This window comes from Lithobates pipiens, unplaced genomic scaffold, assembly GCF_037356315.1.
Source record: "Lithobates pipiens isolate NorthernLeopardFrog02 unplaced genomic scaffold, aLitPip1_a1.2 Scaffold_18, whole genome shotgun sequence".
Classification (NCBI taxonomy): domain Eukaryota; kingdom Metazoa; phylum Chordata; class Amphibia; order Anura; family Ranidae; genus Lithobates; species Lithobates pipiens.
The window spans coordinates 110,450,223-110,463,224 of record NW_027507758.1 but is presented as its reverse complement, the minus strand read 5'-3'; the positions used below and the strand labels follow the sequence as shown (position 1 = coordinate 110,463,224).

The 13,002-nt window shown below is 39.5% G+C and overlaps 1 protein-coding gene across 1 annotated transcript in view; it reads left to right on the top strand.

Annotated features, from left to right (window-relative positions):
- Window positions 1–13,002, top strand: part of SEC23B (SEC23 homolog B, COPII component) — a 48,354-nt gene that overhangs the window by 13,952 nt on the left and 21,400 nt on the right. The window contains exons 3-11 of the mRNA XM_077485996.1: window positions 1,982–2,039; window positions 3,210–3,296; window positions 4,046–4,282; window positions 6,504–6,589; window positions 9,165–9,309; window positions 9,607–9,765; window positions 11,889–12,004; window positions 12,093–12,216; window positions 12,488–12,568. Coding sequence (XP_077342122.1) covers window positions 1,982–2,039; window positions 3,210–3,296; window positions 4,046–4,282; window positions 6,504–6,589; window positions 9,165–9,309; window positions 9,607–9,765; window positions 11,889–12,004; window positions 12,093–12,216; window positions 12,488–12,568 — 1,093 coding nt within the window. The remainder of the gene's footprint in view (window positions 1–1,981; window positions 2,040–3,209; window positions 3,297–4,045; window positions 4,283–6,503; window positions 6,590–9,164; window positions 9,310–9,606; window positions 9,766–11,888; window positions 12,005–12,092; window positions 12,217–12,487; window positions 12,569–13,002) is intronic.

The following is a 13,002-nucleotide window of genomic DNA, read 5'->3' as shown; positions in this document are numbered from 1 at the left end:
AAGGTATCACACCTGTGTGAACCGGTACTACGTTAGCAGATGAATGAATCGGAATAAATACAAAAGTTACTTTGTTTCTCTATTCTGAGTCTGAGCATTGTTAATATACATAGCATCAGTTTGTCCATTTTTTTTCTTTGATAGCAGCAGCTGTCATTTTTGCTAGGTGGGAATTTCTGGCAAGTGTGGGGGAAACGGCAGTTGGGGCAAAATGACAGCATATTACACACAGCCTGACGTTTTTTGGAATTGTTTAGCTCAGTGGTTATAACTGCTTAACAGCTGTTATCATGAACGTGTGTGTGTGTGTGTGTGTGTGTGTGTGTGTGTGTTTTTATTTATTTATTTATTTTATTTTTTTCTGTAAATAAAGCACATTTTTTATTTGTTATTTTAAAACAAAACAAGTTATACTTGCCTGCCCCGTGCAATGGTTTTGCGCAGCAGCCCTGATCCTCCTCTTCTCGGGTTCGCCGCTGGTGCTCTAGGCCCCCCCCCCCCCCCCGAGTGCCTAGTGGCCCGCTATGGTGGCATTCGTGCGTGCTCACCCCCTGAGCCATGCTCCTGTGTCCATAAGACAGAGCACATCTCAGCCCCACCCCCTGCTCCCTCCTTACTGGCTGTGATTGACAGCAGTGGGAGCCAATGGCCAATTTATCCCCTTTTTAATAAGGAGTGAGAGGCTTGGAAGAGCCTCAGCTCTTGTGCACATCGCTGGATTGAGATCTGGCTTAAAGGGGTTGTAAACCCTTAAGGTTTTTCACCTTAATGCATAAAAAGCATTAAGGTGAAAAACCTTCTGTAGTGCAGCTGCCCCCCTTTTACTTACCTCAACCAGATTGTTCCAGCGACAGGGACAAACACAGCAGCTCCAGCCGCTGTTTTGGGTCCTGCTTGGATAGATTGGTAGCAGCAGGAGCCATTGGCTCCCACTGCTGTCAATCAAATCCAGTCACATTGGAGTCGGGGATCGGGGCTGAGTCCTGGTGTGTCAATGGACGCAGCAGCAGGACTTGGGAGCGTGTCCGCATGAGTGCCCCCATGAAAGTGTCTCCATGAGGGCACTCAAAGAGGAGCCAATAGTGCCGCTGAGGGACCCCAGAAGAGGAGGATCAGGGGCACTCTGTGCAAAACCCTTGCACAGAGGAGACGAGTATGACATGTTTGTTATTGAAAAAATGGTAAAAACTAACCTTTACAACCCTTTTTAATCAAGTAACCTCTGATTCCTTCTGTATTGTATTGTAACTGTACTGTCTGCCCTCATGTTGTAAAGCGCTGCGCAAACTGTTGGCGCTATATCAATTCTGTATAATAATATTGGGGGGGCTTGAATGAAAGAATGGCTGAAGGTTAAAACCTTCAGACTTTACAACCACTTTAACACTGCCCCTCCCTGCAAAAGCTTATACTTCACCTTCACTCCTTCAGCCTGTTTTCCAATGGAAGCAAGCAGAAAAAGCAACCTTGTGACTCCAGCCATACCTTAGTGACTAGTTGTCAAAGGGGACTATACACTTCTGCTCCAGGGGCTGACGTTTAAGCAAACCTATTGCTTTTTCCTGTATGGACAAAGGGCTACACTTTAAACAGAGAAATAAATGTCATGTACAGAGCCACCTTTTTAATGGTTGATCAACAAATCTCTTTATTAATATTTAATATAGTAATAATATTATGGTTGAATCAATTATTTGAGGAGTGAAACTCGCAATAAAAAATTACTTTAGGGTCAACACTGAATTGGCCACTGTTCACACTTCATTCAGTGCAATGGAACCCTTTGTAATGGGAGCAACTCAGAAAAAGGTTCCAGCACTACTTGGGGGTGACTTTGCTGAAGTTGCGCTATGCGGGCGTCTTCAGAGTTAGATGACTTTAAAGCTGCCCCAGTGTGAACTGAGACTCAAAGTTCAAAATATATAATATATTTGTAATATAGTAAACCTTTTAAATGACTGTTTTTTGTTTTATTTTTTAGTCAAATTGATTACAGAGCCAAGCTGTGGGCTTGTAACTTCTGCTTTCAGAGAAATCAGGTAAGTGTCTTTAGGATTCTTTACTATTACATTCTACATGTTAAGGAGGATTGGTCATTGTATGTAGTTGCACAATTTTTTTCATTTCCAAATAGTTACAAATATTATTATTTTAAAAATTTGAGTAATGCGTATTTTTTTTTTTTTTGTTCTTGCTAATGGATTCCTGTCTTCAGACTGCTGCGGTGCTGGGTGGCAGTCCAGATACCATAGACTTGGGTAGTCCGACCCCCCCCCCCCCCAAGCACTGCCATTGAGCACATGCACAGCTACGCAGAATGGCCAGTAGGACACTACCTACCGCTTGGAGGACGTGTATGGTGTTTGGACTGGGTTGTTTTGTCGCAGCACCGAGTGTCAGCTGGCGTCACCCAGATCAAAGGTTTTTTTTTTTTTTTTTTCCCCCCGCCCCCATGGATATTCTTTTAGAGAACTACAACACCTAAACCTGAATTTTTATTTTTAACAACATATCATCAACAACATTATTATTATTATTATTATTATCCTCCGTTTTTGCCTCTGACCCTTTCACGAGCAGTGTTGATTAAAGCCTAGATGCCCAGATCTAATTTATAAATGGTAGTATGCATTGGTTAAAGAAGTCTAGCCTGTGCTTTTTAGGCTGGGCTTCTCTTCTGGGTCACAGGAGTGCAATTTGTTTTGCACTCCTGTGACCTGTTTTCAGTAGAGAGCGGTCTGAAGTCCGCTCTCCGTGATGTCGCTGCCATAAGTCAAGGCAAAACGTCATTCCAACTTCAAAAAGTCTGGATTCGCCAGCTGCCTTGATTGATGGCAGTCTCGGCGAGATGCTGAGACTGCCGCTCCCCGCCCCTCCACAGCTCATCGATCCAATGAGCGTGCAGGAGAGATGCTGACTGACAGGCAGCATCTCCCCGCTCTGGGAGGGGAGAGAACTGAGCCATCGGCGGTGTTCAGTGGCTCGGTTCTCGGTGCATAGACATGGGGGGGACAGCAGCATCAGTCTGATGCTCCCGCCACCTAGGTAAGTATGAAACAAAACAAAAAAAAATACATACTTCACTTTTAACTATGACCAATTTGCCCACCTTAATACATTTTACATTATTTTTATGCACATTTTGGACCATTTAAACAATTTGGCTTAAAAATATATCCTCAACATCTTTGTTTATATTCTCTTTTCAGTTTCCTCCCACATATGCTGGAATATCAGAAGTGAATCAGCCTGCAGAACTTATGGCTCAATTCTCCACCATTGAGTACATCGTTCAGGTATATTTCTGCTCAAACAAAATCTTAACTTTTTTATTTTTTCTGGACTGCTTTTGCCGATCTTTTCCTGTAAATGCTGATTGCCAGGCTGTTATAATTCAACCACTTCAAAGCTTTCAGTCACTTACTGAGAAAAAATATGTAGATCAGTTATTTGCACTTCACTTGCTTAATGTCAGTGGCTCAAAGCATTGACCAGCTTAAAAACGTGCATTTGCAAGTTCAGCAGTGGCAGTCTACTTATTTTCTCTTATGACTAATTTCCATTTATAAATTACTTAAGTGGTTAAGGTGGAAGTCCAACCAAAACCCTTTTATGTTAGTTTTGGGTAGAATGCAGTTCTAGGTCCTGGACATTCCTCTGTTCTTAAAGTGATTTAAGCAGTCAGATCACTTTTCCGAGACAGACTTATTACTTATTATTATTATTATTATTAGACTTATTAGGCTAAATATGCATGACAAATGACAAGATTGGAGCAATACAAATGTTTGAAGATGTGTACTATTGCTTAGAAATATCTTCTAGTATGCTTGCTGGAAAAAAGTGTAAACTGTAAGCACTGGCTGGAAGTCCATGTTTGTTTTGAGCCAACTGAATAAAAGAGTGAACAAATACTGCATAATTTTTGTCTTCAAAACATCCTGCCCTATGTAACATCCATAAAATACTAGATTTTTCAATCAACTATCCTACATGTTTATTTTTCTTGTTGAAATAGTATTTGGACTTTTCTTTGTAATTACAGAGAGGCCCCCAGACCCCCTTAATATTCCTGTATGTTGTGGATACTTGTTTGGAGGAAGAGGACTTACAAGCCCTCAAGGAGTCACTACAGATGTCCCTCAGTCTGTTGCCACCAGACGCTTTGGTCGGACTAATCACTTTTGGCAGAATGGTCCAAGTACATGAACTGAACTGTGATGGGATCTCCAAAAGCTATGTCTTCCGAGGGACCAAAGATCTCACTGCAAAGCAAATACAGGTAGGAGCTGTTGTTATTGTAAAGCAGGTTCTAAATTTAAAAGTCATTAAGTTACCCAGAAGGGATAAGGGTGAAATAAGTGTTCCCCTGGGCTTTCTGATTATCGCTGCCAATGCCACTTTGATACTTGTTGTCTTTTATGCACTTGGATTTCAGCTTATGTAGGTAACACGTCAAAGAAAACTATTGTGTAGAGAATTGTAGCCTTCAGTCAGATATCAATTTTCATAAGTTTGTAATTGTCAGAACACTGAAACATGATTGTTGATTGGATGCTGTGTGTTGTTGTGTTTTTTTTTTTTTTTTTTTTTTTTTTTTTTTTTTTTTTTTTTGCAGTACTCTTTGACTTGTTAAAAAGGTTTGTGAGATAACCAGATGTACATTTTAAAGATACCACCACATTCTGCATTTTAACATCAATCTCCCCTAAGATTATATGTGCATTTAGAGTATTTTATGCATTTCCTTTTTAACTTTGTTTATTGATCTAAAAAAAATTGTACAAATGTAAAAGTACTTGACTATAAAAAATGGTAACAATGATTACACGGAGTCCTTTGAATACAGATATGCAGCATTAAAAGAATAATTATTTAAAGAACTCAGGGGAATTTTTCCCACACTGAACGGATATACTTACCCGATACTTCAATCCTCCAGAGAACAGCACTCTCCCATGTCCAGCGGTGGAGTGTTCCTGCCGTCCTCACGTTCAGAGCCAGTCTATGGGCGTGATGACATCTGGAACAGTTCATGCACAAGACCGCTAATGGGCAGGAGCAGCAGGGATTGGCGGATTAGATAAGTATAGCTCCACTCTCCTTGACCATAGACAAAAACGAGCAGTAAACCCATGGCAAATAAAAATTCCCAGAGTTCTTTAACTAAACACGTTGATAGTCACTTGTGAGTCCTTATTGCATTCATTTTGTTTGTTTTTATTATATGGCAATACAAAGTTAGGGTTGGACACAATTGCACCAAATTTTGTGAACGTCGAGGGGATAGTTTTCTTTTCTTGTACATCATTTTTCATAGGGGATGAATTGAGCTTGTGGTAGAAGATGATGGGTTCATTAATTTAATAATTATGGCTTTAATGTATAAACATAAGGTGACTGGCTTTATGTGCCTATATAAGCCTCCCTTGTTTAGGAAGACTACTGCTGAATACCGCCATCCTGGATGTGATGTCCTCAATCTCAAAAGATACAGAGCTGTCACTTAAACAGGCTATATAGAGAGGGGGGGGGGGGGGGGTTGTCAGAGGATCTGGACCAGCACAGACCGTAATTAGTCACTCTCAGAAGAGGAGAGGGCTGTGATAAGGAATTTACTCTTTCTGGAATGGGCAAAATGTTGTAAGCGGGCATTTAAAATGCTTGATTTTTCTCTGTGCATTTGCCTGATCGCTTTTCACATTGGTGCCAGGCTCTTTTCAGGCTATGTTAAATGGAAATTTTTCTGTGTATAGCATAAATTATTACATTGAGAGGCTGTATTCTATGTCATTTGATCAAAGGGGATGACATTTTTGGTATGTTTTCTGTTCATTTTTGCAGATAAAACTGTGTGCGACTTCCTCTTGCTAGTAATAAGGAACCTTACTCAGTATTCAGTGAATGCGGATAGCGGCTTAATTAATAATTGTTGAGGTTCGAACAATCTGATCCTTGAAGTTTTGCAACCTCGGGCTTGTTCTTTTTAGTCTGGCCATAGACGGTGCTAATCTGTTTTCTGCAACACACAGTGCTGATGGGGGAGGAATACATCCTGCCGAGCCATTACCTGCTCCCGGTGGCTGTCGCTGCTGGGAGAAGACCTGTGATCATTGCTAGTGGCTATAGTAGCTGCTATCGATTAATCGCAAGTGAATCCAGCAGGCTGGTTCAACCCAAGTTGAACGGTCAACTTGGTACATTCAGCCTGCCCACACAGGGTTTGGATCTCAGCTGGTTCCTGTTGAACCAACCAAGATTCGAGAAGTCTATGCTGGCCTAAGTCTACTTTTTCCTGTCATCAGAACTTGTTTGGAGGATGTTTGGCTGTTGATATACAAATATCATACGAATATGTCAAAAACAGCTTATGTTAAACTGGTACAATTTGAATTTGGTACCTCATGTGAAGTCCCTATAAATATGTGTGTGTGTATGAATATATATGACTGACTGTTTTTGCATTGAAATTAATACCATACCTGGGTTTTTATGAAATTTAGGATATGCTGGGACTTTCAAAGCCAACTGCTCCAGCACAGCAAGGAAGACCAATGCAGCCTCAGGAACAGCCCTTTATGTCCAGCAGGTAAGTTTCCACTATTGTACACTTCTTTTCTACTATTTATTGAGCTTCAAACACAAAAACAGCCTGTTTTAGTGTATTTATGTGTAAAATATATGCAATCAGACAGTCGTGTTGCAGCTTGCTAGTTCTTAGATGTGATGGCTGTATTAGTTTTCTTTTCTTTCTTCTATTTTCCTATGGAGATCCAACCAATAAGTTAGTCGTTTTTCAGTTTAATACTGCTTTAAGTCCAAGTAGATCTATAGTCCCAGCAAATCCTTTCATTTAACAACATCAGCATTGAAACGGCAACATAAATGACAGATATATTTGGCAATCCAATATAGGTTTCCTTGGAAAATCCCCTTTCATGTTGTGATTCTGTCTGCTGACCATATATTTGCACAATTTCCTGGATTCCCTGCAAACTTTGCAGCTTCTCCTCTGCTCATTCTTTTGGTTTACTTTTTCATTTCTATGGACTATACATCAAATGGTGCCTGACACTCCCGTCTCTCAGCACCTGTGTCGTTCATAGGTAAGGCTGTGTGAAATATGTGACGCCATTCTGCATATTTAGGGCATTGTAAATGTGTTGCACAACTCAAAGTAAATATGTGGAATTCTTCAAAAAAAAAAAATATTTTTTTTTTTCTTTTCAAACGTGAAGATTGATCAGAATAATAGGAAAATCTTAGAAATATTTTAAACAGCTTGTGAAAAGGAATATACAATTTTAAATGTTGGTCATGGATATATTTTTAAGACGACATTTATTAAATATAGTAAAACCCATCTGAAAACCTGTATAGAAAAAACATATTTGTGCCTGGTAAGGAGCAACCCTCTTTCAGTTTTTGTACAAATTTGGACCCTAGACCTTTTTCCAAGGTTATACCTTACTAATCCACTTTAAAACCAATGTTACTTTAAAACCAATGCCATATACTGTCCTGCTTATGTCCTTTTTTATTGGGTATCGGCAGCTCATGGTTATATAAAGCTTCCAGATCCTGAAAAGCCTGTATATGGAGTGTTGTAAAGCTTGATCTCAGTCAGCTGTGAACAGAAATGCCAATATCCATGTAAAGTAGAAAATAATGTGTTTAAAGTAAAATACTTTGTCCTAAATGACAGATTCCTTTTATGAACCATGTTCTCCAAACTGCAGGCCAGGTGACACCAATGGGGCACCATTCCTTCCACTGAAACCAATAATGGGACATTGTTTACTCCCACTAAGGCCAGGGCATGTTCTACTCCCACTAGCCAGTCTGCCCCTCCAAAGCCTGAATGAAAGTTAACTGGCCCTTTTTGTTTAGAAAGTTTGGAAACCCCTGATTTAAGCTAATGGTTCATCTGAGAAGCCTTTGATGGTATAGCCATTCCCAGGCAGTCAAGCACTTGCTTGTAATTGCTCTGGGTAAGGCTCCATTCACACTTGTGCTACTGCAAAGTCGTACGCTTTCCATTGCAATTTTGATGCAACTTTGGATGGGTCCGCCTTTGGCTTTGAACTGTTACATTAATGACATTAAGATGCAACTTTCATGGGACTTTTGAATGTTTACATTGCAGTCTATGGCACTAAAGTTGCAAGAAAGTCGCATCAGAGTAGTCCAGGATTTGGACAACTTTCATTGAAATACATGGGTTGCTATTTTTCATGTGACTGTGTCCAAAGTCACGTTTACAAGTTGAAAGAAGTGTGAATGGAGCCTTACATTACCACCTCTGAATTAATGTGCAGCCTGGTAGCTGAACAATGTCGGCTTCAATCAACGGCTTCTCAGGCAATACATTAATCTACCGGTACCTAGAAATATTGTCTAAAATATACAATATAGTTTTGGGAATGTTTTTGTGTGTCTGTGTGTCATGTCTACATAGGGTCTTGTAGGGTTATGTAACTATAGCCTTTTAGTGAGTCCTCTGCTGACTGTATGCTTCATGGCCCTATTATGCTGATTTGTTTTTCCTGCGTTTTTACCTTACAAGAAAAATGCAGGAAAATTTTTCACTTTAAATCCTATGGGACTTTTCATACCACTGTGCTGTGGGTGCAGTGCTTTTTGAAAAGTGCTGCATCTTTTGTGTGGCTTTAAAAACAACACCAAAAAGCAGCTTCCCATTGAAATGAATGGAAATTGTGGTTAAAAAAAGCACCCGTGAATTGCGTTGAGTCGCATGCCAATTTTTCACAGGTGCAGGCAGCCCAAAAATGCACCAGAAACCGCATCTGAAACTCTGCAGATTTGCTACACAACAGTGTGAAAGGGACCAAAAAAAAGCAACATTTTACATGACTGTTTATAAAATTCAAATGATGCCATTGTGTGCCTGATGGTGTTTGGCCTGTGGATTGCGTCACTAAAGACAATTGTGACACCTGCTTGTGTGGGAGAAAGCTAAAGTGGTTAAACATGGTTTTCTTACTTGTCCAATTGCTTCTCCCCTGATTAAGCTTCAGCTGGTGGTGTCTTATGGTGCTTATAGATTTTAGAGCCAGTCAGTAGACTGTCACTTGTTATAGAATGTATCAAAAGAAAACCCATTTAAAAATCATAACAAATGTTATTTTCAATCACTCATCTAGGTTTTTACAGCCAGTTCACAAAATTGACATGAACCTCACAGATCTGCTTGGAGAACTGCAGCGTGACCCATGGCCCGTACCACAGGGGAAAAGACCACTGAGATCTACTGGTGTAGCTTTGTCTATTGCAGTTGGTTTGTTGGAGGTAACTGTCTTTTTGGGTTGTGGAGTTTAACTCTCTAATTACCTGTTTGTGATCATGACCCGTAAAGCAAAACTGTAATAAAGGAGCCTTTTTATTATTTAGCATGTTCTAGTTTAAAGGCATTAACATTTAGTTTGCAGTAAACTCTGTTACAGATATGTTTAAAGTCAAGTGTAGAGCATATTATGTGGCATTTAGACTCCAGTTAACATTTTAATGCAGTTATGAGTTTTGTATTGAAAGTGTTTTTATTTCTTAGATTGTAGTTTACTTTATTTTATTTTTTTATCTTTTTAGGGAACTCTCCCAAACACTGGAGCCAGAATAATGCTGTTTACAGGGGGTCCACCAACCCAAGGACCAGGCATGGTGGTTGGAGATGAGCTGAAAACGCCAATTCGTTCCTGGCACGACATAGAGAAGGATAATGCTCGTTTTATGAAAAAGGCTATCAAGGCATGAAAAGATTTGTTTTTTGGAAACAATTGTGGGTGGGGAAGGTCATTATGCAGTTGTACAATAGTTGATTTTGTGCCTTCACAAAAGGGCTTGTAACACAATATGCATCTTTTGTTTCGGGAAGATGCTTCAGATCAAAGGTCATTGGTCGAGAAGAGACGTGCATTTATTGTTCGCTGTCAATATCTGACTTGGACAACAAAGCGTGTAATTCTTCCAAGCAGTGCAGTAGATACCAGTATTGCTTGTAAACAGAGCCTTATTTAAATGCGCACACATCAGAAACAGTCCTAAAATCTTTCCAGAAAATGTCTCCTGCTCCAGAGTGAGGTTAGGTTCACACCTATGCGGTTTCCCGGTGTGTTTTTCAGGTTTTTGTTTTACATTAGGTTTTGACACATTATATGGATTTCTTTACATGTTTTCTGTTTGTGAGTTATCTGTTCTCATACAGAAAAAAAAACGGCTGAAACGCATCCAAAACGCAAACGGCACTGTGTTTCTATGGAACCAATAATGCAACCTGCTGCGGGCAAAAAAATCGGACCCTTTCCAGAAAACTCAGATGTGAACATGACCTATAGGAAATCGTGGTAAATGGATTGTAGTGCATTTCTGCAAAACTGAAAGTGCACTGCAAAATGTATAGGTGTGAACCTAGCCTGAAATATAATATTTTAGAACTTAGGGGTAAATTCATTAAAAGTTATCGCATGCGATGTGAAGGTCACGTGAGTAATTTCACGAAAATTTTGCATAAGATGATTCATCATAATAAAATATTAAATGTTGTGTAATTACCGCACGCACATTTTGTCTAAATGGTGAGATAAATACTGCGAACAAATTAGATAAATCATTAAAGTCCATTCACTAAAAAACACGTTATTTATCACCTGACGTTTGCTGGCGGTATTTTAGAAATATACAAAATGCTAATAAGAGGAACACTGCACTGACTAGGACAGGGATAGGCAACCCTGGCACAGCGGTCTTTGAAAGATCGTTGCGCAAATACAGTATAATTTAAAATATTACAACAACCACCACACTGGAGCCAGAATAATGCTATTTACAGGGGGTCCACCAACCCGTGTGTGTGTGTGTGTGTGTGTGTGTGTATGTGTATGTATGTATGTACACACACATCTCATATCTGTCAGCGCGAGGAGGAATAATAGCCAATTACCGGCTCCGTTATATCACATGATCAGCTGTCATTGGCTGACAGCTGATCACGTGATAAGGGGTCGGGATCGACCCCTTGCTCGGATCGGTGATCAGGCGAGTCTCAGACTGGCCGATCACAGAGCGCGCCGCGCGCGCTCCTCAAAGGGCTCGCAGGCCGCTCGTGCACGGGACGACGTCAATAGACGTAGTCCCGGAAAAGGAGATCCACGCTGTAGCCGTCATTCGGCTATAGCGCGGGTCTCAAGTGGTTAAGTTAAAAAAAAAAAAAACTGTACTGAGCTTTTTCAGGCTGCAATTTGCAAGAGGCCTAATTCGGTTTTAAGGCTGTCAGCAGATCGGCCTCTACAAAATGCCTAAAAATCGAGAGCCGTTGAGCATTTGCAGAGCAGGTTGATACAGTGTATTACTGGATTTTACACATTATAGGCCCTTATTTGTAATGTTTTACATGACTATACCTGCAAAATGGGCCAGCCTAAAGTGATTTACCAGGAAGTTCTGGATACTATGAGACCAAAAGGAGGGCAAATAGATTCTTTCAATATATTGCAAAGCGGGACAAATAACTAACATTCTTGCACCGTATTCCTTGATTTGCTACAGATATTATTTTCGACCATTGCATGAAGCAATCAGGGGCAGATTAGGTTTAAGAGCATCTGCAGGCATGAGATGACCTTCATCTGATCCAGCCTTATTTGGGTGCCCTGAGCTGGCTAGCTGTACATAGTCAGGGAAGAGTCTACAGGGCATGTTAGAAAAGATGTCCCTATAGCTATTGTTGCCTCTCTTCTGCCCCATCCCCTTTGATGGAATCCTGTGCAGGTCTCTTGTTGTAGTTGGCCATGAAGTTTGACAGATTGTGCCTGCATGTGTATAAAGAAACTTTATTTACTCCTTTTTTTTTTTTTTTTTTTTTCCCTGGACAGCACTATGAAGGGTTGGCAAACCGGTGCGCAGCTAATGGTCACTGCATCGATATCTATGCCTGTGCCTTGGACCAGACTGGTCTTTTAGAGATGAAATGCTGTTCGAACCTCACAGGGTATGTTCGAAGAATAGTATTATAACATGCTGTGCAGCTGCAAGTCTTGGTATAATATCAGTTTTTTTTTTTTCTTTGTATTTTTCAGAGGTGAGATTGTCATAGGAGATTCTTTCAATACATCCTTATTTAAACAAACATTCCAAAGAGTTTTTAGCAAAGATTTAAATGGAGAGTTCAAAATGGCCTTTGGCGCCAACCTTGAAGTAAAGGTAATAATTTATCCTGTAAAAATGTGTCCTACTTTTTATCCTATTGCCTATTTCTTAAACTTTGATACTTAAGATTACTATTATATTTTATAAAACACTGTATTTCATAGAAGTAGAGAAGCATTAGGGCTCGTTGCAAAATCTATTTGCTTGCTTAACATATTTTTCAATAAAAAAAAAGTGTTTTTTTTTTTTTTTTTTTTTTTTATGTTTAAATAACATGGTACAGGCAAACGTAAAATTTTCTAAGTTTTTATGTATTCCTCCATAGACTTCAAGAGAATTGAAAATATCTGGTGCTATCGGCCCTTGTGTTTCCCTAAATGTGAAGAGCCCATGCATTTCAGAAAATGTAAGTTGCAAGAGTTCACTTTCTTTATTTATTTTTTTATTTTTTTTCTGGCTGCCTAAAATTTTCAGTATAGTAAGAGGATGATTCATTTTTTCATTGTAACAGGTTCTATCCACCTAAAATCTATATAAGTTCTGATGTTTTAACCACTTGCCACTCAAGCCAATTCTGGCGTTTTTCTCCTACATGTAAAAATCATAATGTTTTTTGCTATAAAATTTCTCAGCCTCCCAAACTTATATATTATTATTATTATATATTTTTTTTTTTTTTTAGCAGAGACCCTAGGGAATAAAATGACTGTTGTTGCAATTACATGCAGTTACACGGTATTTGCACAGCTATTTTTCAAACCCAGTTTTTTTGGAAAAGAATACATTTTAATGCAAGATAACACAATAGATAACCGAATGTTTTGGTAACGGTATAAAACG